Source organism: Mytilus galloprovincialis, chromosome 2, assembly GCF_965363235.1.
Source record: "Mytilus galloprovincialis chromosome 2, xbMytGall1.hap1.1, whole genome shotgun sequence".
NCBI classification, from domain to species: Eukaryota; Metazoa; Mollusca; class Bivalvia; order Mytilida; family Mytilidae; genus Mytilus; species Mytilus galloprovincialis.
The window spans coordinates 110,172,291-110,198,681 of NC_134839.1; the positions used below are offsets into that span (position 1 = coordinate 110,172,291).

Below are 26,391 nucleotides of genomic sequence, written 5' to 3' on the forward strand. Positions count from 1 at the left end.
TTTCTTGTAGATGAGCAGTATGTCAATGTTATTTTCAACAAAACAAATAGTTTACACCATGGTCATCGTTATATTGTGTGCATTCATGCGAACAAGACTGAAATTAAGTATGAAAAATGGACAGAAACACTTGAAGAGGTTTATGATTGTAGCGATGGAGTTACGGTTGACCTTACACCACCATCTTCCGGACAATTATGGGTCGGAAACAATCCAAACTCAAATTACCAGGTACGTGTTATAACTACTTATTCCAATTCCTACCGTGAGGTTGAAGGTCGGACTATAAAACTTATCATAATTTTCAGGTCAGATTTCTAAATACTACTATAGTACTGATGGTTGAACTCTAAATACCATTACTTATTCCGAAGTGTTTCAGTGAGTAATAAATTTGAAATCTAAGCAACGGCTAATCATATGTGTGGCTTTGTGGTACAATCCGTGCACACAATTGAGGTTTCGATTTTTAATGAGTTCAAATTAAAGACTGAATAATGGCATGTGTAGCTATTTCGGTATGTTAGTGGCTTTTAGGAGTAGGAGCAAAGTCTGGCCGGCTTGTGTCTAGGTATATGTTATGTCTTCCTGCATATTTCACTTTTTTTCGCAGGAGTTTAAAGCATGGTTTATATCAATATAAAATTAGAATATTAGACCCCAATCATTCATTCATTCATCAACTAACGATATTCTTAAATTAAAATCAAATTAACTTTTATCTTGTTTAAGTCGTCACGCATAAACTACTTTTGTTATGAATAAGACTTTTATCCCATACACTACTGTGATCGGATTTGACATTCTTTATATTATTGAAAGATGATTCATTACGAATCTTTGATCATATTTCTAAACATTTCTATCATATTAAGATGGGTTTACAAAATACTTCCATTAGATCTAGGGTAGGATATACTAGATTAAAAAAAATAATGCATAAATTGGCAGTCACGTCTAATCAGAACTGGGACTGTAAATTTGTCATCTGCACATTAAAGAACCCCTTTGACAACACTTAGACAATCCCTAGGTTAACTTTCGCATGGCAAATTCTATCAAACATACCGGCATATTCCGATCGATTGCAAAATAGTTGCCACTAAACGTTAAGCAAAAGACAATCAATCAACTAATGTTACACATACTATGTTTTATTTACAGACATCATCGTCAGACATATCAATCACCTGGGATTCTTTTATAGATGTTGAGGAACTTGATAAATCTATGCACTCAACCGGTATATCAAAATACGTTGTATCTGTTGGTAAGTTTGATTTTTCTTAATTTGGTAAATTTGCGATAAGGAAAAACGCAAGGTATTACATTCTTGATTATCAAAAGTGTTCAGATTTTGATTAAGCAACCACTACCTACCCTTTTAAATGTTGGTTTAAGAGAAAAAGTCTCTTAAAATAAGGAACAGAAATCATATAAATTAAAGACTAATTGTTCAGAGAACAATTGCAGGTCTTTCCACCAAAAACCATGTATTTTAATATGAAAGTAGTAAAATTAGGTTTAAAATGTAATTAAACCGTCAAATAAAGGCTTATTGTACGCTGATTCCAAAAATATATGCTTTCTATACAATATTTTTTAAATAAGGGAGAACATTTGTTACTTTCCGGTTTGAAAAATGTTACTTCCGATACTATTTGAATATTTACTTGACACTGATTTCAAAAATATCTGGTTCTATATAATTTTAAATTAATAAAGTACCAAAAATACCTACTTCCGGTTTACTCAATGTCACTTCCGGTTGTTTTTTTAAAGGTTAAATGGTTTGAAACCTATTGAAAAAGTCTCATGGCTTTATCATGTATACATATGAGATAAAAACAAAAGTCAAAATCTAGAATGTTAAAGTAAGCTATGGCCTTGAGATTAATTTCAAGATCATAAACCAAGGACCTCAAATCAAAAGACCATGGGTCATAATTATATTTGGTTAATGAGTTCAAATATCACCATACGCATATTTTTACATACAAGAGGGGAGAAAACTCCGTTTTGCGGTCAATGTACCCTTGCAATCCAAATTTACATGTTACAACATGTTGCAACTAAAATTTAGTAAAAAAATGTGTCCATATCTTATACGGTTTTTGGAAATGAGTGAAAATAAGCCAAAATCAAAATTTTGAATATGACCTTGACCTTTGACCTTCACCTTATTATCATTTTTTTGTACCAAGGACCTCAAATCAAAAGATCCTAGGTCTCTATCACTGATGGTTTACAAGATAGAAATGCATATCACTTATATCAAATACATAAGGGGAAATAACTCTCATATGGAGTGTTCGTATCACTTCGGTCAAAATTAAACAAACCATGCGAAGGATATAACGAGCACTTTTATAAAATAAATTTGTCTCTTTCTTTTACGGTTACGGAGGAGATGTAGTCACAAGGAAAACAGTGTTCGGGGAGATAGCTCCTACAAAGAAAAGTATTCCATTACGCAGGGTGAATTTCAAAGGCGCATACACTGTTCGATATCATATACCAAACATCTAAACGACACTTTGCGAAACAAAAATTATACGCAAGAAATAAAATTGCGGATGAAGAAAACAAAAAAATTATCAGAACAAATATAATAGGTATTTCTACCGAAAAGTGATAAATAAAGGCAACAGTAGTATACCGCTGTTCAAAACTCATAAATCCATGGACAAAAAACAAAATCGGGATAACAAACTAAAACCGAGGGAAACGCATTAAATATAAGAGGAAATATAAGACCTAATAAGTATAAATTATTGGACATGTTTAAAATTTGTATTGCTTTTGTTAAAAAAAAAACACGTGATACCTGTATAATCTTTTACTTACAGGTTCAACGGAAAATGGAAATGATGTAATTGATAATGTGGATGTAGGAATAACAAACCATGTTTCATTCCATGGCCTCAACTTACAAAATGGACACGAATACTTTGTGAAATTAACAGGTAATTGTTTATAATGATCAAATTAATACATTCTTATCCCAGGTATAGATTACCTTATCCGTATTTGGCACAACTTTTTGGAATTTTGGATCCTCAATGCCCTTCAACTTTGTACTTGTTTGGCTTTATAAATATTTTGATATGAGCGTAACTGATGAGTCTTATGAAGCCGAAACGCGCGTCTGGCGTACTAAATTATAATCCTGGTACCTTTGATAACTATTAACGCTTCTAAGAACATACCAAAAGTTTTGTCATGGTGTAATTAAAAGAAGAAAATAATGATTCTGATATGAAATAGAAAGAATTCGATAAAATACATTGCAGTAACAAAGATAAGTATATAACATGCCACTCGTAGCCAAAGCAGCTTTTTAATGGCGTATTAATACAATACTTTAAATATATTGACTATGTAAGACATTTCATTATTTTTATCTTAGAAACTACGCATTAGAGCATCCTGAAAAAACGAATCAGCATTTATTGGGACATGCTAAACTGTGTAATGCGTATAAACATCCATATCCAGCAAAATAAAGCAATACTGAAAAAATAAGGATACAAAATAAAGCACCTGTTGATATACATCAGCAAATAAGTTAGAGATCTTAATTATAATCAAGTTTTATAGAGAGATTACAAATAAACAACCGTCTACATCAGGTTTTATTTTTTGAATCACAGCTTGATTGTCCAAACAGTATCCGAACAGTAATCAAACTTTTAGTTTGAAATGTTGGTTGTTTTAAAGTTAAAAATCCGCATTAAAATACTTCTTTCATTATTAGGTTTTGACTTTTTGAATAGAAGTACAACTGTTAATGCAAGTCCTATAACAGTCGATATAACACCACCTGACACTACTGGTAAATCTATAACAGTTGACGGGAGACATATGACAAATGCAAGTGAGATAAATGCCTGGTAAGTCCTATAACAGTGGATATATAACACCACCTGACACTACTGGTCAATCTATAACAGTTGACGGGAGACATATGACAAATGCAAGTGAGATAAATGCCTGATAAGTCCTATAACAGTGGATATATAACACCACCTGACACGACTGATAGATCTATAACAGTTGACGGGAGACACATGACAAATGCAAGTGAGATAAGTGCCTGGTAAGTCCTATAACAGTAGATATAACACCACCTTACACTACTGGTAAAATAGCAGTTGACGGGAGACATATAACAAATGCAAGTGAGATAAATGCCTGGTAAGTCCTATAACAGTGGATATAATACCACCTTACACTACTGGTAGATCTATAACAGTTGACGGGAGACACATGACAAATGCAAGTGAGGTAAATGCCTGGTAAGTCCTATAACAGTGGATATAACACCACCTTACACTACTGGTAGATCTATAACAGTTGACGGGAGACACATGACAAATGCAAGTGAGATAAATGCCTGATAAGTCCTATAACAGTGGATATAATACCACCTTACACTACTGGTAGATCTATAACAGTTGACGGGAGACATATGACAAATGCAAGTGAGATAAATGCCTGGTAAGTCCTATAACAATGGATATAACACAACCTGCCACTACTGGTAAAATAACAGTTGACGGAAGACATGTGACAAATGTAAGTGAGATAAATGCCTGGTAAGTCCTATAAAAGTGGATATATAACACCACCTGACACTACTGGTAAATCTATAACAGTTCACGGGAGACATATGACAAATGCAAGTGAGATAAATGCCTGATAAGTCCTATAACAGTGGATATATAACACCACCTGACACGACTGGTAGATCTATAACAGTTGACGGGAGACACATGACAAATGCAAGTGAGAAAAATGCCTGGTAAGTCCTATAAATAAAGGCAACAGTAGTATACCGCTGTTCAAAACTCATAGATCCATGGACAAAAAACAAAATCGGAGTAACAAACAAAAACCGAGGGAAACGCATTAAATATAAGAGGAGAACAACGACATAACACTAAAATGTAACACACATAGACAAAATCCCACGAGAATAACAAATATAACATATATATATAACATCAAAACCAAATACATGAATTTGGGATAGACAAGTACCATGACACGTCTTATCGCAATGTGAATTTACACTCAAAAATAAGAGAAAACAAACGACACAACGTTATAATGTAATACACACAGAAACAAACTATAATATAACAATGACCATAATCCTGACTTGGTACAGGGCATTTTTAAAGGGAAAAAATGGTGGGTTGAACCTGGTTTTGTGGCATGCCAAACCTCGCACTTTTATGGCCATGTGAAATATAACATCTAAATGACAACACAGGACTACAATATAAATAAATAGGAGAACACAATTTACAAAGACACTATAACACTATAACAGTGGATATAACACCACCTTACACTACTGGTAAAATAGCAGTTGACGGGAGACATATGACAAATGCAAGTGAGATAAATGCCTGGTAAATCCGATAACAGTGGATATAACACCACCTGACTTTACTGGTTAAATAACAGTTGACGAAAGACATATAACAAATGCAAATGAGATAAATGGCCGGTAAGTTATCTTTTCCTTGAATGTGACCTACAGACTCATCACCGGGTTCGTATATTCATTAATACTTACGAAGGGTGCCAAGTTTGATGTAGGATTTGCTCACCTTTCGGGAGCACACGTGATAATCCTCTGTTTGATGATGTGCGTGTTTAGTATTCTATGTTTTACTTTTCGGTCATTTCGAGGTTTTCTATTTTTTGCCAAGGCGTTGTCAGTTTGTTTGGGCATAAAACGTATGAGTTTTAATATCGCGTTGGTATCTTTAGCCTCTATTTTCTACCGTCATTTTCATTTGTGTTTTCAACTATAAAGTAATTTTAAAAACAAATATTGACCAAAACGTTAGGGAATGAACATATCTTCAAATACACTGAGCTTCATTCTTGTCAATTAAGAAGAAGACAAAAACCGTATTTCTTTGAATCAAGACTAACTTTTCAGAAGAAATGAAAAGAAGACTCATTCGTTGACCTCTTATTCCACTATATCACTGATGTTCTTTCATTAAATAGTTAAAAATTTCGTGACTATGTTAAACATATCTACAATAATAAACTGAAAATAAATGATACAACAGATACAGCTACTTAGAAATTGACACTGAGAGTCGATTGAGAACAACCCTTTTTTCGACGATAGAGTTGATGCCAGCTTCCACATTGTGAGCTTTCAATTTCTTTGCACAAAATTCCAGAAGTGTATTCATTCAGAATATCTAAATCTTCAAATTGATACGAGATTTCAGAGTTTACATTCCCTTTAATGGTTTTCTTGTTTGCGGATCAAATCCTATTAAAAAAAGCTACATGTACAAGGGTATTCATCTATGAGTTTCAAATGGAAATATTGACGTTATTCTTCGAAAGTTTTGATTAAGACTTCGTGGTTGGTTCACTTTTTTGAAAATTTGTGTAACATTTATGATCAGGAATACATTTAAGTAAGAAGATGTGGTAGTATTGGTAAAGAGACAAATTTCCACTAAAGACCATTTACGTAGAAGTCAGAATATACAGCATGTATAGGTAACCGAACGGTCTACAACAACGAGCAAACTTGCGGCTCGCGGGCTCAGTCTTTAATTTTCTATTTTGTGTCCTTTAAACTTGTCTTTTCGTCGTCTTCTGTAATTAATGTGTCAGTTTATCTCGACTGACGAATTTTGAATGTCCCCTTGGTGTATTCAAGCTCTTTTTATAAAACTTTACAATAGAACAACATGTTTTCTCTGTTAAGACACTTGTTATTTTGTCTTTGGAAAATTATTAAAATTTTGATTAACTTATTTGACCTTGTATAGTTGGATTGGTGTATTTGAGGATCCTGAAAGTGGAATTGATTACTATGAATGGGGTGTTGGATCAAAAGCTGGTCAGGATGACGTCATTCCATTTCACATTTCTTCACAAAATTGCGCATCATCTGCAGAAGACAACACGCCTGAACTTGATAATGGTCATTCTTATTTTATATCTGTAAAGGTACGTGTTCATTATTGTTAGGCCTCATATGAAGCATATTTAATGGAGATATTATTCGCAAGAGAACATTCTATTCTCGGAAAATAGTGAGACCTATTATTTTGTGTATAACAAAACAAAACAATATTTCGAAATTAGATGCATTTATTTATAGTTTAAGTTATGGAAAGCATCACATTCTTATTATTGGAGACAATCGATTAGAACCTATGTTAACATGGCACAAAAACAACATATTTAAAAATAATAATTAAAAACACTTTTATGAAGTCACCAATGGGACACAAAAGAGTCACATTAAACTACTTTCAATTAAGGTAGATTCATGGTATACCGCCATCTTGGATTGAACAATCACAGTAAAAAATCGGTCTAGTTATTTGCCTAAATCTGCAAATTTGAAGACAGATTTGCAATTTATTGGTTAGACTGTTTAATAATGTAAAGAAAACTTGGCAATTTATTGTATAATCCAAAATATTTAAACAAATATAAATTTTCTTGCTTTTAGAATCATTTTTTTCAAACGAGTCATTTAAGGGAAGATAACTCTTTTAGTAAAAAATTTATACTGGACAGATAGGGAATTTTTTTCTTTTTACTTGTAGCAAGAAAACAAGTTCGGTGACACCATTTTTTCTTTTTATTTTCTTAATACATATTACAAAAACCTATCTTTTCACATTTTTTTTCAAAATTCTATCGCATAGATTTTTTTTTATACACACAAATGTGTTTTCCTAAGAACAATCTAATCAAATTTAGGCAATTTTCAACGACTCATAGCTTGAAAAATAGCACGGTGACCCCTTCTTTTTATTATATATTTGAAAAGAGCATATTAAAATCTTCATCCTGGCTAAGTATAAGAAAATTCTGTCTCAAAAAATATTTACTTATGATCTACCTTAAACATCATTATACTTTGACCGAGTGGTCTTAGTAGTTCATCTTCTGTATCACAAGCCTGTCACCACTGAAGTTGCTAGCCCGAACCCCACACGTGGTAAGTGCATTAGACTTCAAACGTAATTGACTAGAATTGCCAGTTTACGTGTCAAGAGTTTGGTGATTTTATCCGGGCACTCTGACTTCCTCTACATAAATAAAGATTCTTTCGAAAAAGTTCACAATTCTACAAGTGTCGCGAAACACCAAAAAACTACTTATGAATCAACCAATATATCAATTAGGTAATACCAGTCTTCAATGGCACAAACTAAACGCGCGTAAAAAGTTTTATCTATGATAAGAAATTTAATAAAATGATATAAAACGTTATGAAAATATGAATGATATTATTTATTGTCTCTTAATGACTTTCATATCATGGAAGAAAGATGCCTAGTTTTATCTAATACTTTAAAACGAAATAAATATTAAGAATAATCGAGGGTTCAATTTTCGCACTTAATGTGTTACTCGTGGTGTTAAATCTCAAATTAGCTATCAGGTTCGATGATTTGTACGATTCAAATATACAAATCTAAATAATTTTGCGTTTGACGTGGACTTAAAGGCAAATTGAAAAAAATATTCGTTTTCATTTGAAGAAAGGAAAAGATCTGAAATGGCCAATTGTTTCACTTTTAAAAGTGTACACATACATTTACGTATTAACCTAACCTTTAAATAATTGGCTATTTCATTATGTGCTTCTACCATCAAAAGTGTCCAGGGTCATTCAAAAACAGCTGACGTTGATGATATAAAAGAACCTTATCCTATGTTGGAATTATAACATCTCTATTATTATATATATAAAGTTTGTCATATTTTAGAGTTTCAATAAAGCCGGTTTGGGGACTATATCTTCCTCTTGGGCGTACATATTTGATATGTCACCACCTGTAACAGGACACGTTTACGACGGCATTAAAGACACCAGTCCCTTAGATATCGATTATCAAACAGATATGTCTTCAATCAGTGTACACTGGGAAGGTTTTCATGATCCCCACACAATCATCAAGAACTACTTTGTACACATAGGAACGTGTGCTGGATGTAGCAATGTTATAGAGCAACAGTATATTGGAGCTCATAACGGTATACTATACAATATACATGTATTAACCTCCTCATTTATCAGGAGTTTTGTTAAAAATATTGATATTTCTTTTTAATGTAGCCATGGTATATATAATTTATAACATGGCATTTTTCCTATCAGACCTAGGTCATGATATAATCCCGAGAGCTGACAGGCTCGAGGGATGATTTTGACCACGGGCTGAAAATGGGTCTGATATGAAAAATTATATGTTATGTTCTTTTTACCATATACTTTAGCAGATGGCATACAGAATAATTTTTAAAACTTAATAAACAAGAATTTGTTTTAATATTTGTTTTTAATTTTTAAATATTATATTTTCCTGAATTCTAATATTTTGTTATTCAACAGTGTTATGATATACACCAAAATACGTATCACTGAGGTGCATTTCCAGGATTTGCCGATTGGCGTTAAAAGGTCACGCAATAACGTAACAAAAAGGCATGCAATAACACGAAACTGTTGATATAAAACGGAAGCAGTTGATATACCCTGGAAGCAGTTGAGAACAAAAGTCATATATCACGGCTATGGCTATTTGTCAAATTTAACTAATAAATATATGTACAAATAAGTTTAATTATGGTGTACAATTATACCATTATTTTCTATAAGTATATGATAGAATTAGTTTTATCATGGGGTACAACTATATCTTGTTTTTCTCTGAGTATGTGATAAATAACGATATTTTAACCTTTTCATTTATACGAAGTTTTGTTTAAAATATTGATATTTCATTATTATGTAGGCCATGATAAAAATCATCATTTACAAATAGACTAGTTCGTCAAAATCTTAATACTCCTAAGATGTCCTTAGTCTAGAAACATTTTCGATAAATTTTAGAAGACTATTTTGAGATCTTTCATTCCTTTTGCATGTTGATACGAAAATTGTGATACGAATGAAACTTTGAGCACACACTTTAAGACATGTTCACATAGTTACTGACATTTTTTATTTAAGTTTTCTATGCACAAACAGTGACAAAAACTTATACGGTAATGTATACAAAAAAAATCTTATCATTCTCAGTCTATTGTATAAGCAATCTGTTTTCTAAAGGACATAGTTTTGTTTTACTTGTAGAGTTCACGTTATCACATATCCATCTTATATCCGGGGAAACCTATTTTTCAACTGTAACTGCATGTAATACAGCTAACCTCTGCTCATTTGTGACGTCAGATGGTGTTGTTATTGACAATAGTCCCCCTACAGTTGGAATAGTACAGGATGGAACAACAGACGATGATATGGAATATCAATCTGTCCGGTCGGTAATTCAATTCTTTAAGATTGTATCAATGGGGTTTACAGAACTATTTTGCTTAGTATTTTTTTGCTTGTATACTATTAAATGCCTTATGATGGAGCAGATGTAAAGACAAAGCTACATATGACGCCAAAAGAGACTTTATAAAAGTAAAATCACAAAAATTCTGAATGCAGAGGAAAATTCAAAACGGAAAGTATACCATAATCAAATGGCGAAATCAAAAGCTGAAAAACACCAAACGAATGGATAACAACTGTCATATAGTCATGTATATTGAGACAATATCAGAGATATCCCAGATTGTTTTGTTAATTTATATACTTACGTATCGTCAAGTACAAGCAAGAACGAATATCTATTTATTTGCTTTTTTTGACAAAAGTATCCAAATATTGTTTTTTTTTTTAAGTATTTCAACTTTTGAAAATAGCCGACTATTACACTAAATCCATTGGATGTTGGATGTGTACGGATTGATAGTTTAGTCTTAGTTGCATGATTTTATTATTAGTTGTGAGGGGTTTGAACTAGCTGTCAGATGACTGCAAGTACTCTCAGATCTGTTCATTGTGTCTTTTTGTGTCGGGATGTATAAGTACCCGGCCACGTTCACTTGTATTTTTGTCCATCTGATGAGTTAAGCCTTTTTCAACTGATTTTTACAGTTCGTTCTTATGTTGTACTGTTATACCACTGTCCCAGGTTAGGGGAGGGTTGGGATCCCGCTAACATGTTTAACCCCGCCACATTATTTATGTATGTGCCTGTCTCAAGTCATGAGCCTGTAATTCAGTGGTTGTCGTTTGTTTATGTGTTACATATTTGTTTTTCGTTCATTTTTTGTACATAAATAAGGCCGTTAGTTTTCTAGTTTGAATTGTTTTACATTGTCTTATCGGAGCCTTTTATAGCTGACTATGAGGTATGGGCTTTGCTCGTTGTTGAAGGCCGTACGGTGACCTATAGTTGTTAATTTCTGTGTCATTTTGGTCTTTTGTGGATAGTTGTCTGATTGGCAATCATACCACATCTTCTTTTTTATACACTCTTCAGATAGAATTGGATAACAATGATATGTTAGTCATTTTTCAAGTCATTTAAAAAATGAAAATAATTTTTGTCATATATGAGAAGATTTATTAACAATCAAAACTGTGGCAAGGAAACTAGGTTGTACTTTAAAACACGGACGAAGCAATATTTTGTCTTTCGTTTTTGAACGTACAGGTGAAAATTAAAAGGATTTGAGTTTTAGTTGTTTCTGATTCCCCTTCTTTAGAATTCACAAACATCACTTACATGTCAAAACTGTTAAAGATTTAGAGAGCATTATAAATTAATTATATAAAAAGATGCTGTGTAACATATTGTTATATTATTGGTATTTTTTACAGAAATTATATAAGTGCAAAATGGTTTGGCTTCAAAGATGCTCAATCTGGTATAGATCATTTTGTGGTCAGAGCTGGGTCAAGTACTGGTGCAAGCGATATCATCACACCAACAAAGTTACCACTAACAGACATATTTCTTATGACGGACGTTCAATTGCCTTTGGAAAAAAGAATTTATATAACTATCAGGGCATATAACAAAGTCGGTAAGAAATATTATCTGTAATGATGGGTTCACACATTGCGGATTATTGCTCCCGTTTGAGATCAGACAGCGATACGACACGAAAAGTGAAAAAGTCGGATTAGTATCCTCAATTATCTGGAATGTCCTATTAATGTGTGAACGCAGTCGTTTTAGTTCGTAACAGATTCCTACTGGTCGGGAAGGGTCCGAATAGCTCGGCAAAGCACCCCGACTGTTAGGTGCGTCCCGTAACATTCGGGGAAACACAGCCGATTTTGTCTAGTCGGATTACAAACGTGCCTATGTCGTGACAGATTCTGCTGTATCGGATCGAATTCCTAACAATGTTTTGTGTATTCGGGACGTTGTCCTGTGGAACGGGAATGATCTGGAGAAATTGTCATTGCTGTTTTTTCTGCCAATTGAGTCCAGATTGCATCCAGATCTTGTCGATTGCGAACCGGTTTTGCCGAAACCGTTCCGAAACAGTCCCGTTATTAATTCTAAATTCGTCAATGATACCCATGTCAGAGTAATTACAGAATACAATACGACTGAGACCAGACAAAGCCGTTTGCAATGCGATAGAGCGGACCGTGGTAGGATTACGTTCCAACAGTACCTGATCATCCCGAGTATGCCGACAGTTTAACGGATAACTTCCGTCAGCGTCGGTTCACTGTCTTATCACTATCTGATCTCTGTCGGATTACATTCGGTAGAATCGGGACGCAGTCGTGACAGACTCGGTCGAATTTTACCTGGCGTAAAAAAAAATCGGATTATAAGCGGATTTAGAACGGGATTATCGGGATAAATTCGCTTGGAAATTGTTGAATATCGACGCTTCCTGAACAATATCTGATTGTTGTCGTGATTAAATATTTTTTTTTTTACAAATTTTAATTAAAGTTTGAATTTCCATCCACAATTCATAGGATCTTGATCAGACTTTTAATAAATTTTAATCGGGAATGGTCCTGTTAAGGACGGTAGTAAAAAAAAATTCCTTCGCTATTTATTTTTGTTTCGCAAGATGTCGCTTAGATTTTTAGAATATGATATCGTGAATGTGATACGACTGTCATACAAGTGAGAGGTTTAGCTAGCTATAAAACCAGGTTCAATCCACCATTTTCTACATTGGAAAATGCCTGTACCAAGTCAGGAATATGCCAGTTCTTGTCCGTTCGTTTTTGATGCGTTTTGTTATTTGATTTTACCATGTGAGTATGGACTTTCCGAATTGATTTTCCTCTGAGTTCAGTATTTTTGTGATTTTACTTTTTATCGAACAGTTTATACGCTTTTTAAACTAACTCTGCTTAACCGAATACTTTCCCATATAAGAGTTATCTCCCCGAACACTTTTTTCTTGTTATCTCTTAGGCTTCGCAACCGTATAAGAAACTGACAAATTTATTTTTCCAAATAGCTCGTTATATCCTCATGATGTTTTGTCTTATTTTGACCAAAGCCGTAAATAGATTCCATATGAGAGTTTTTCCCCTTTTATGTTTGATATCAGAATATGCATTTCTTACTGGTAAACCATAAGTGATAAAGACCTAGGGTCTTTTGATTTGAGATTTATTGGACGTTCTAGATTTTGACCTTTGTTTCAAATTCATTTCTATACACGATAAAGACATATGACTATGTGCTTTGGTAGCAATACACAGTTAGGAGTTTAGTTTCGCATTTTGGCCCCTGTGGATTTTTCAAATAGGAAAGTTATTGTGTAATAAAATTCATTTTTAGACAGCTGAGTGCTAATTTAGCCTTCAAAGATGGTTTATAAGAGCATCAAGATAATTTTTTACATGTTTTATGGGCTGTTTTCTGTTTGACAATCCGTATTTTCATAGCTAGACCGGTCATTGGTCCAAAAATTGTAATGTAATGTTTACAAACACTCTTTTTCTACACGAAGTTTTTGATGCAATTTTACAAAAAAATGAGATGAAAGACATATGATTTTCATTGGATTTGCTGAATGATATATATACACAGATTCAGAAAAGGTATTACTTCAAGCGATTGAAATTCTACTTTTAGCCAAATTTTGGGGAAATATGTGACATCTTCCCCCCCCCCCCCCCGCCCCTTTTTGTAATATTTTATAACAAATAAATGCAGATTGTTGCCATGGATACACTCAAAAGAAATTATATTTTACCATTTAATATACTGGATATAAAATCTATGGAAGATTCTGATTGCATACATATGCCCATATATGACACATACGGTAAGCTTGATATTGCAAGAAAGCAATGAAAAGGGGATGGTGAAATTTTGTTGGTAGTTGTCTCATAGACATTCATACCACATCTTCTTTTTATATATATATTTTGAATATAACAACAAAAAAATAAATATTGATAAATAATTCGTATCAACTTTCCAAAAAAACATGAAGGTCTTGAAGTAAAGATACCCGGTACTGACTTTGATTATCTGCTTGACTACGTATTATAGTGTTTTTTGTATTATCTTTTTGGTAAATTATTGACCTTTACTGTTCAGTACATTTTTGCTCATTTTCTTTTAAACCTAGAAAAACTTAGTGTTTCCCACTAGGCTGGGTAATGATTAAAACATTCGGATTTTTGCGAACACTGATTAGTCGAAACGGGAATATATAGACCTAAAGAGGTATATCAACAGCGGACTCAGTCCTACGTCAATATACTACTTTCAAATCGAAATCCTTGTATCACTGTCTCATAATGGCTTTATTTGTATAATATCAAGTCCTTATTAAATGTAAACATCATTTACCGTTACGGACCTATTGAGTATTGGTAGTATTATAATTCTTATAACAGAGGTCAATAAAGAAAAAGTATTACCATTAGAATAATTACTAACTATACATATAAATCAGAAAATATCAAAAAATTCACAGGAGAATATCATCCCATAAATCCTCCGATAAAACCTATAAACAAGTAAAGACAAACAAAAATGAATAACTCATTGTCAATAAAGTATTTCTTGGTACACATACCATTCACTTCTTGGGTTTCTATAATAAGTGCATCTTGTTCATAAAATTGTCGTTGCTTACATTCAGGACTTTTTTCCGAATCAACATCAAATGGTTTCCAGATAGACTTATCAGCTCCAGTGATTATACAACGTCCTTCTCTGTCACACGATCTAGGATCAGCCGAATCAGATTCTGTTCAAGTTCGGTCAACAATGAGAATAAAATGGAACGTAGAAGATGAGCAATCATTTATTGAACGACAGTATTTGTCAATGGGTACACGTATTGGTGGAGAATTCAACATGACATCAACTCAGGTAAACTACTTTATCAAACTATCTCTTTGAATTGATTCCAAAGAAGTTGTCTAAAAACAAAGAGAGCTAGAAAATCCCAATATAGCCTTGATTTTTTTTAGTCATTTTTCTAGTCAAGATAAAACAGTAACGGTAATCGCAAAAAAAGGTCAACATATTACTTTACATACACAATTATGTAAATTTATTTGAAAAATCGCAAAACGGAAACTTTTATAGGACTATCTCATTATTATACACGGATTCAATAAAAGCAATGTGCTTCAAATACAATCGCTCCTCATTCATGAAAACAAGATTACAAACGAAAGAAATCAAGACTATAACATTTTCACTGTCATAACTGTTTGAACAATAACATGTTCCTATACACCCAATCGCAAGAGACATGCTCACTGTCATAACTGTTTGAACAATACCATGTTCATGTACATCCAATCGCATGTGACATGTTTCTGGGATCTGAAGACACCAGATGAAATGTCTGAGCTGAGAATGAACAAATGTTGTCCTCCTCCTTATGATGATATTATTTAACAAGACATCGCGAGTTATGCTTTCATAACAGGAGACCTGTATAACTTATTATGTTCGCAAACTATATCTTTACTAGATATAAATATGTATAAAAAACTCTATGTTTGATGAATTAATGAACCAGATGGAAGGCTAAATGACAGTCGATCATACAGAGTTAGCTATGAACTGAAAAAGCATTATATATTTTTTAATCAATTTCAGCTGAATGGTATTACAACTGGATATACATTGACTGGTTTAGAATTTCATGATGGTGGCATATATATTATTAAACTCATTGTATGTAACGGTGCAAAAATATGTGTTGAAACAGATTCGGACAATATATTGGTAGATACATCGCCACCAGTAGCCGGTATGTAAAAGAGAGTCGTGTTTTAATATATATGTGTGTTTTTTATGATAATTATTGTGGTTATTGTGATACTAATTAAATGCTAAATTAGATTGTTAGGTAGATCAAGCACGGAATCATTTATTAATCATTTTACTTTATTTGATTTGATTTTGATACCGCATACAAGTTACAATGTATTCTACTCAATTTGGTTTTTTGTAATTAAAAACCGGTAAAATGTATTATAAGTTGTCGTATTTTAATCGAAAAAATGACATATTTTCTTAATAGAAAATTAAAGAATACGGGTTATCCATTCATGACACAAAATCAGTGCATGCAAAGCGAAACAAAAAGAATCCCAGAAATCAGTGGAACAGCTCTTGAATTGCTATACACAGTTTATTACATCTTTGCAATAATTCACTGTATGTGTTTTAATTGGTATTTTAGTTTTTAATTATTTTTTTTTTTTGCAATGAATTTTAAGTAGCTTTCATTAAATGCTAGTGTTCGTAGATTGTTCTTTTGTGTAATTAGTTGTGTCTATGATTTGTGTCGATCTGATGAATTAAGTTCTTTTTAACTGATTCTTACAGTTTATGCTTAATGTGAGCTGTTATATCACTATGTAATGAAAAGGGAGATTGATCACCCTCAAACCTGGTTTACGTCTCCGCATTTGAATGGACCTGTATATGATATTCCCCATTTCTAAAATTGGAAAAAAATATAAAGTAAGATTTAATGACAGCAGCATTTCAGCATGTTGACAACATTAACCAGTGATAATGATATATCGTTATTTATTACAATTGCATCACTGAAGATACAATAATTGTCAAAATGTGCATATGGTGCAGTTAAACAAGTACTATTTTTATTACAATTTTTAAAATAATTTATTGCTTCTAATTATTTGTCCTTTGAAAATTCGAAAGTAATAAAATACCGTTTTATAGGCATGTTTGCTATAAGTACCTACCATGCAGCTGAATTAGAGCGTCATACGTCTGGCTGGATGACTTGGTCGGATTTTAGACTTAATATGTCGTGGCTAGGATTTTCTGATATCCATTCAGGAATAAGTAGTTACCATGTATCTGTTGGTAGTGACTTTATGGCTAATGATTTAAACAAGGTATGTAGTATGACAATATAAAATATCTCAATCATGATAAATTTCTTTTAACAATGAGTCATAAGTTTTTGATAAATTTTGTAAAAATGAAATGATTGAATTATCAAAATGACGTCAACTGGATATCAAAATAAAACCAAAGGACTCTTATTATGTTTAAAAACAAAGTAGGTAAAATAATTATCATAAAACATTTGTGCTCAGTAAAATATAATAAACAATAGAAGTGTACTTTTATATAGGACAAAAATATATTTCAGGTACCAGGAATTCCGATGATCTTTACACATAATGAATCTGGTATACAGTATAAAGATGAAGGTCCACTACAATACTTTACTGTTCCAACGCAAAAACTTACAAACTACGCTGATATTTTTGTTAGCGTTTGGGCTGTAAACAAGGTAAAATAAAATTTAGTTTATATAATAAATCATTGTAAAAATCGAAGACACAATTTCGGTTTCGTTGATGTGAACTGTTTAATTTCGGGAATAATATGTTTTGTATAGCATCTCATGACGGTGAGTGACAAACGACTAAGCACAAAAGCGAGACTCATTAAAATGAGAATATATACTACCATACATCATAGAAGAAGAGTACCTTAAAAACAATACGTTGTTGTAAAGGGTAGTATCAAGGTCGATGAAACTTTACAGAAACAAATTCGAAAAGCCCTTTTTACCTAAATGCTATAGTGATGATGGAAATATATTCCGTACATATCTGAATGAGTTCAAATAGAATAAACGAATTCAAAATACATTAACGTATTTTGCACAATTTTCTAGCCATTTTCTTACTTTTTTATTTTTTTATTATGCCCCATTTATTGGCACTATGTTTTCTGGTCTGTGAGTCCGTTATTCCGTTCGTCCGTTCGTCTGTCCTGCTTCAGGTTAAAGTTTTTGGTCGAGGTAGTTTTTGATGAAGTTAAAGTCCAATCAACTTGAAACTTAGTACTCATGTCCCTTATGACATGATCTTTCTAATTTTATTGCCAAATTAGAGATCCCCCCAATTTTTACGGTCCACTGAACATAGAAGATGATAGTGCAAGTTTCAGGTTAAAGTTTTGGTCAAGGTAGTTTTTGATGAAGGTGAAATTCAAGCAACTTGAAACTTAGTACACATGTTTCCTACGATATTATCTTTCTGATTTTAATGCCAAAGTAGAGTTTTTCCCCCATTTTCACGGTCCATTAAACCAAAAAAATGCTAGTGCGGGGCATCCGTATACAAGGGACACATTTTTGTTTTTAACGTTTTGCACCGTTCTGATAAGTACTATATGTATTTTATACCTCCATTGGGTCATCAACACAAACGATGTACATTTCGTTTCTCGAAGTATACCTGTCAAGTTTCAAACCAGTCTTATTTTGACAAGCAATTGATACGCCATATTTATGAGTTAACTGAACATAAAATTGAATAATCATCTCAATTTTTACTCTTTTTTTTATCTTTTACTCCAGTGGTTTTTACCTTCAAATGATATGGACTTTCAGCTATTTTGATTTTAGTTCTTATTATCTGTCTTTTGGAGGAAGCGAACGTTTATCGTACAAACTATAGGCGTGGTATTTAATATGCATTTTTACATCATAGGTAAACAGTCTTATTCTCATGTCTTGGTGGTTATAGTTTTAGACTTGTCTGGATGTTGAGCAACATTTTTTTAATTCCTTTAGAAATGTACTTCGCAGGTTGGTTTATGGAGTAGAATGATCCACAGTCAGTTTCAGTTAATACCAGGCGGGTTTTTAGATCTAATCAGGCGATGTTCGGCGCATTCATGCATTGGACATTGTGTCTGTTCTCCAAGAAACTCCCACTGTGCATTAAACGGAGACAAATGTAATGATATATCAAAAGGTAAACATGTTCTGTTACTATAGAACAATACTCAATCTGATATATAAATAAAGACAAAACATATAGCATTACATAGAACATTTAACTTCTTACAGCTTTAACATGGTTAAGTTAAATTAGAAGAGAAGACTAGTTGCGACATAGTTCAATTGTATTTTTTTCTTATAGACAATAGAAACACAAAATAACTTTGCACATTCACTTATAATTTGCGTGATATTGTTTGTATAGCGTTCTGATATGTACTGTTTTAATTCATTTGGTTAGATTGTAGTTAGTTAAAGCGTATACAAAACACAAAACATAAAAAACTTTTGTGAAGATAATTATCTCCTTCAATCTTTGTTTATTTAGTGATTACATTTGATAAAATAGCCGATTTGCCTTTTGGTGTCAGAATGTGATCAAAAGAAAATGTTTTATATAACTGTTTGTGTTGAGCTTAATAATATTGTCTGTATCAGTTAACACCAACACTCTGCTGGAGGTGATTGATATTACGGATTTAACGTCGTCCACACCGGCCAAGTTTACACCAAGTAATACCAATCTTGCTGCTAAATGGAAACTATCTAAAAATCAAGGATTACAACCACAGTGGTAAGATTGATTTACATGTCACTTAGGAAAATAAGATGCGGATAAAAAAGAAATATTATAAATCCTAAATAATTTGATTGCAATTAAATCTAATTTCATAGTATAAATTGGTGTATACTTTTTTTATTGACATTTATTTTACCATAATGTGATCGACAAAATATCATTCTTGAAACGCATTAACACTTATAGAGATAAAACAATTTAATGCCGCTTGATATAGTCTATGGTATTTGAAAATGAGGTTATATGACATACATTTTATACATACTTGTAAAACATCAGATTAGCAACTAAAAGAAGATCCCAATATATATTTAGGTATGAATGGAGTGTTGGTTTAGCTTCAATGGAAATGCCAGAAGGTGTTATTAATGGCTTCACTGATCCCATATGGCACCATGTTGGACGTAGTATGGAAGCGGTTTACTCTCTACTAAGAGGTATGATCAAATATATTCAATTAGAAAGTGTAAAATAATAATACATTAAGGCACCATGTTGGACGTAGTATGGAAGCGGTCTTCTCTCTACCAAGAGGTATAATCAAATATATCTTAATAGAAAGTTTAAAAGAATTATACATAAAATGAACTATCGGTATGCGTGTGTTCATTCTTTATGCGGTGGTTAATAGAACAAAGAAGAATCATATGAAAAATAAATTTTCTGTTTCTAAAATACAGTAACATTTATCTTTATTATATATATAACAACATTTTATGGAATGAATTGTAATCATTAGGGAAATCATTGGAACCTAAAGTTGGTAGTATTCATACGTATATTTTAAGGCAACAGTCTAAAGGAAACAGTATCCTACTCAGTATTTGTTCGGGTTTGGTATGATAAAAGCACATTTGCAGTTTTCAAGTCTCCAGGAATTACTGTATTATCCAAACAAGTTCCTGTAAATGATCTCCAAGGAGCAGCAGTAAGTGACTACTATTTTGTTTGTCCAAAAACCGAAATAAAATTTTAAAGAATATTGACGTAATGATCTCTAATTGATCATGCCTTCACTCTTTTTCTTAAAAGACATATAATTTATTATTTTATGAATGCAATACAGTTTGATTAAGTCGAATATTTTCAGGTTCAGTTTTTTAATTTCATATTAACAACGTTCAGATATTTATTTTTTATTAAGAAATCATAGTTTAATGTAATAATAATTCCTATAAAGAATTATTCAAAAGCAAAACAGAAGTGAAATTATGATGAGACATTTATCTTTTAGGTTGTAGAGAAAGTACCTGGTTTTTGGAAAAATGATGTAGATTTTATCAAAGCAGGGACATTATTTACGGTTTCTTGGGAAAATGTATTTGTCGCCATCCCGAATAGCATTGAACAGTTTAATCTTTATCTCAGCAGTTTTCCCGGAGGTAATGTTATATACGAAATGTTATTTTGATTTAAACGGTACCTTAAAACATATAGTTGTTCCAATATTAAGCAACTAATCTAATTATTTATAGATTGATCATTTTTACTCGAAGCAGTATAAACCATTCGCTTTAAGTACGGTACCTATTGTAAATTATATATTGTTTAGTCAGCAATTAAGTAAGCCTGTTTTAAAAGCTTTATTCATCACAAATTTTCAATATTTTCTATGCTTTTACAACCAATGTTCTCACTATATAGACAATTTATTTCATACTGCAGGATAATATTATTTAAATATTCAGTTGTTATTCATCTCCTCAGGACGTGACCTGCATATTGTGGATGTAAATATACCATCGTCTTCATTTGGCTTCAATATAAGTCGATTAATGATGAAACCGGGAGTACGTTACTACAGCAATATTGTTGTGTCTACTTTGTCTGGACTAAAAACTACAGTATCATCTGATGGGATAACAGTAGACATGGCTGCACCTGTAACCGGTCTAGTGTATGATGGGATAGGTATGATATATATATATATATATTGGGGTTGGTACAAAGTAATAATTTAATTTATCATCTACATCCTTACTAAAAAGTTTGCAAGAGGATATAGGTGCAAAACAAATTTTAAATGTTGGATCTATAACACAACAATCTTCTCACTATTGCATTTGTGATATCAGAGATTATGAAAATATTTCTAGTCCTTAAAACCTTGGTAGAGTTGTCCATTTGTTAAATTCAGTTATCAATTAGCTATATTTTTCACTGTTTTCACTAGTCCATTTTAATACGTGTGATGAACCTTCTTTTATTAGTATGTTATATAAGATAATGATTATTATGGAATAAAAGACAAAAAGCTTAGCAATCTGATGACATGATATATAATAATAAATAATTTGTTGATAGGTCTACATGATAACGCTTACCAAAACAAGTCTGACATTGTGTCTGCTAACTGGCATGCCTTCCTTGATACAGAAAGTGGATTAAGCAAATACCATTGGTGTGTTGGAACAAAACAATCAGATGATCTTTGCAACGTTATATCATGGACAAATGTTGGAATGCATACATCTGTGTCTAAACAACTGACTACAGAAACTGAAAATGGTAAATATAAATTATTATTTCATCTTTTAAAAACTTATCATTGTGAACAATCTAATGTGTCCATTACATAAGTAATTGGTACCACTCAACTGTTGTATTGATTTTGAATTTGGGAAATGCTTATACAGAAATTTCCAAAAAGGGACTTATTATTTCTTGAATCAGTTTTATTTTTGACTATACTAAAATGAATGAACAAAAAATGAATATATCTGACCAAAGAAATGAATATCAATATTCAATACATTGGTTGAAATAGGCTTATGTTAAGTGTATTTGGTGCAGTAAAATACTTATCGATACAAATTAACGATACACTTTGGCATATATTAATTTATTTAGGTAATACAGTGTACAGTAAAGTATATGCAGTCGACAGTGTTGGTCACATGTCACCTATCATAATATCAAGTGGAGTAACCGTAGATACAACACCTCCTGTACCTGTCTCATTCAATCATTCATCGAACAATCTAGTACAAAATCCATCCTTCGAAGAGACAAATGGATGTTTTCTTGATTTTTCAAACATTTCATCCGAGCTGCTATGTACAACTGATGCTTGTTTACAACCGAAATCATGGGAAGGCAACCTGGACGACTGTACAGTTATTATCCGATCTGATGTAGATACAGCTTATAATGGACGATCATTTTGCTTTGTGCATGGAAATATAAAACAGAACATATCCGGTTTTATACCAGGGGAAGTATATGGAGTAACTTTCGTGGCTGGTCATTCTCCACTATCAGATTCTGCTGTTCAAAACATAGAGGGAGTGGTCAAATTCGGAGATATTGAACATATATTTCTTATCTTCACTAAAGACCAAACACATGGCGTTATATCTCCAGGAGTGATTTGGCACAAACATTCGTTTTATTTCAAAGCCAAAACAGACATTGTTGAAGTTGTTTTAGGGAGTTTAGATAGAAACACTGGACTCCTTGTAGATGATGTAGTTATAGAACAAGTTATTCCTTTGTATAGTGGTAGTAAGGTTCATGTTACTACTGTTGCCTTACATCAGTGGTCATCAATCCATGCTTCTTGGTTATTCGAAGATACAGAGAGTCCAATAGTGCAATACTTATGGGCAGTTGGTTAGTATTCAACATGTATGTACTATATTTTAAATATAATTTTGAAGACAAAGTTTCACCAAGGGCGGTCAACAAATATCCATTTGTTTTAAGAATTGGTAACGAGTTAATGTTTGATATAATTTATTGATAAAACTGATATGTAAGCAGTTTATATGCAGATATATAATGGGAGAAACGTGAAATTGCATATATATGTAATACTGTATTTTCATATCAGATCCACTGTCCATCCGACGTCGGTCGAGCATAGTTATGAGATCTCATGTTCCGATAAAATTTTATGATCATTGCAAAGCTGATATCACACACAAAGAGATGTCATGATTTGGACTTGAATGTTTTGCCAAAAATGATGAACTAGATATAACACGATGCTTTATTGTACTGAACATTTTTGTCGATCTTTGTTGCATTTGTCATGCCTTTATTTTCTTTGTATTTTAATTTGATCGGTCTAAGACACTCAAAACATACATTAAATAAAAGATAATGACAGGTTATATGATTGCGTATGAGTAAAGTGTAATTATATATTCTTAACTAGGTTATACAGAGGGGAGTACAGAAATACAGGGTTTTACAAGCGTTGGTGTGAACACTTTTGGGTTTAACTACAACGTTACTCTCGTACACTCCACAACTATTTATGTAACCGTGATTGCAGTTAATGCTGCGGGACTCTCAACAAAACTACACTCCATTGATTTCCTGGTTGATCTTACCCCACCAGAAATAGCTTACGTAAATGATGGCACAGGTATTTAAAACAATTTACTAGTAATTCTAATTATTCTAATGATATTTCGCTTTATATATATAAAGCTATATTTTTATTCAAACAAAACATGGGAAATCATTTCACAAGCAAACTTATATCGTCATTTGTATTATGAGCAACGCATGAGAACACAAGAATTTGATTTAGTGAATTTTGCCAGTTAAAATTTAATACATTCTGAAGTAAATCTTCATGTCTTTATCATGTGAGGACCCTCTCAAAGACTGTTGTTTTTCATGATGTTGTACTTTAATTAAGAATTGTTTATTTTTTCGTTTGTTCCTTTCTACGATTTTAAATCATGAAACGATACTGAAGACGTTTCCATTTAGAAAAAAAGAGTTTTAAGTCCGCATTCAAAACATGTTTTTATATTTGATATTTCAAGCGTTAGTATAAATATCAATTATCTCATATATTTGATTAGGGTCCGATATTGATGGTCAGGTTTCACATACAATATCAGCTAATTGGAATGTTGTTGACGAAGAATCCGGTATTGCATATTGTGAATGGGCTGCTGGTACGTACATTTATGATATTAATGCAATATTCTATCCCAATCAATCCCTTGATTTTGGTGACCTTGTAATTTAGATATTCCCGCTTGCAGAAAACTCATAACGGTCAATGTCACAACTCAAGTCAAAATTGAACATCACCTGTTTTTCATCGCACTGTTATATCATGTCAATTATCATAAAACTTTATCTTCAATAATACCCAGCTTAGATAGAGTCACCAGTGACGCCCAAATCAAAAAGGTTGAGACGCAAAAAGGTACAAAGTGTAAGAGGATTGAGGTCCAAAAATTCCGATATTTATCGCCAAATACACCTAGGTTTATCTTTTGCTGTGGTTAAAAATCCTTATTATTTCGACCAATTCAAAGTTTATTAAAACAGTTCATTTATACATATGACAATATCACACGCGTCAATATCATTGATGATTCATACAGAATTGACTAATGGTCTGGCGATATCATCGGCAAGAAAGTTGGCGGAGGGGTAATACATTAATACAAAGTATTGCCATCGAACTTCTGGTTTTAATAATAAGTTAAAACCGATACCAAGCTTAACATTTGAAGAACTGAGGCAATAACTCTAAACGCATATATTTTATATCACAGTAAACCTCAAAATATGTGTCATTAGTAGATTAAAATTTCTGTCTGTTGACACTCATTCTTTATTTCTAAATATGTATCCTGTTTTCATCTGGATTTTGGGTTGAATCGTAGCATTTGTATTTTTTCTGTGATTTAAGGACTGTATACTCACTACATTTTCCTGTTATTTTTTTTATTATTAACCGAATTCTAAAACTCACTGAAATTAAACATATAATTATCAAAACGTTTCTATTTACAAAGCAGGAACAATAGACCGATTGGAACACCTGAGATCTTTTAGATGATTCTGGTGAAAATCGCAGTACTCGGATATATTCTGTGTTGATTTTTTTACACTTTTGTTAAAATATTATTTTTTCATAGCAAAACAGGTCTTCAATTCCAACTGTGAATAAATAATACACTAGTGCTACTGTTTCCAGGTTTACAACTATTTGGAAATGAGGTATTCGAATTTACCAAGACTGCTGAAGTGATGAAAGCAACATTAACAGTGGACAGAGACAAAGTTTTTAATAAAAAGATCTACCTAACCATTCGCTGTCGAAATATGGCAGGATTATATACTACAGCTTGTTCTGATGGAATTGTTATATCTGATCAATCTCCGTCGGCTCTCAATGCTGAACTGGAGATTCTATCACAGTCTATTACTGAATATCAACCTAGCAATAGTCACCAAGCCAGTAAAACATCTGTTAAAATGAAATGGTCAGGATTTTCTGATCCGTTTGGAATAATGTCGTTTATTGTAAGTGTATTCTTCCCTGCATTAAAAAAGGTTTAAATGTTTTAAGAAATTGATATAAGTTTAGTCACATAATTATTTTTAATAATAATGGTTGAAATTGAATTCCAAGTTTTCCAATATTTCTGTATCTTTGGGCCAATATGTTATATGTGAATGTCATTCTTATAGTATGGTTATTGTTGTAAGACTGCACGGACCGTGTTACCCACACCCGACCAGCAAACTTTGAAGCATGAACAAGTCACTTTATGGCGGTCAAAAGCACAAAATGTCCGACTTCCATTGAACATTGGTTTTAATAGTGATGTAAGTATCTGATCCCATCTGAAAATCACGTATTTTTGATAGGTAAAAACAAAGCTGTAGTTGAG

The 26,391-nt window shown here is 32.4% G+C and overlaps 1 protein-coding gene across 3 annotated transcripts in view; it reads left to right on the forward strand.

Moving 5' to 3' along the window:
- The window catches only part of LOC143065356 (uncharacterized), a 158,966-nt gene that overhangs the window by 130,914 nt on the left and 1,661 nt on the right, over positions 1 to 26,391 (forward strand). For all 3 annotated transcript variants that reach the window (XM_076238887.1, XM_076238888.1, XM_076238889.1), the window contains 23 exons: positions 11 to 231; positions 1,165 to 1,270; positions 2,850 to 2,966; positions 3,758 to 3,893; positions 6,819 to 6,999; positions 8,781 to 9,048; positions 10,151 to 10,337; positions 11,735 to 11,940; positions 15,001 to 15,233; positions 15,975 to 16,128; positions 17,073 to 17,251; positions 17,512 to 17,655; positions 18,964 to 19,132; positions 19,597 to 19,732; positions 20,054 to 20,175; positions 20,527 to 20,666; positions 20,973 to 21,120; positions 21,446 to 21,649; positions 22,043 to 22,246; positions 22,589 to 23,350; positions 23,898 to 24,110; positions 24,559 to 24,654; positions 25,692 to 26,020. In XM_076238887.1, the coding sequence (XP_076095002.1) occupies positions 11 to 231; positions 1,165 to 1,270; positions 2,850 to 2,966; positions 3,758 to 3,893; positions 6,819 to 6,999; positions 8,781 to 9,048; positions 10,151 to 10,337; positions 11,735 to 11,940; positions 15,001 to 15,233; positions 15,975 to 16,128; positions 17,073 to 17,251; positions 17,512 to 17,655; positions 18,964 to 19,132; positions 19,597 to 19,732; positions 20,054 to 20,175; positions 20,527 to 20,666; positions 20,973 to 21,120; positions 21,446 to 21,649; positions 22,043 to 22,246; positions 22,589 to 23,350; positions 23,898 to 24,110; positions 24,559 to 24,654; positions 25,692 to 26,020 (4,655 nt within the window). The remainder of the gene's footprint in view (positions 1 to 10; positions 232 to 1,164; positions 1,271 to 2,849; positions 2,967 to 3,757; positions 3,894 to 6,818; positions 7,000 to 8,780; positions 9,049 to 10,150; positions 10,338 to 11,734; positions 11,941 to 15,000; positions 15,234 to 15,974; positions 16,129 to 17,072; positions 17,252 to 17,511; positions 17,656 to 18,963; positions 19,133 to 19,596; positions 19,733 to 20,053; positions 20,176 to 20,526; positions 20,667 to 20,972; positions 21,121 to 21,445; positions 21,650 to 22,042; positions 22,247 to 22,588; positions 23,351 to 23,897; positions 24,111 to 24,558; positions 24,655 to 25,691; positions 26,021 to 26,391) is intronic.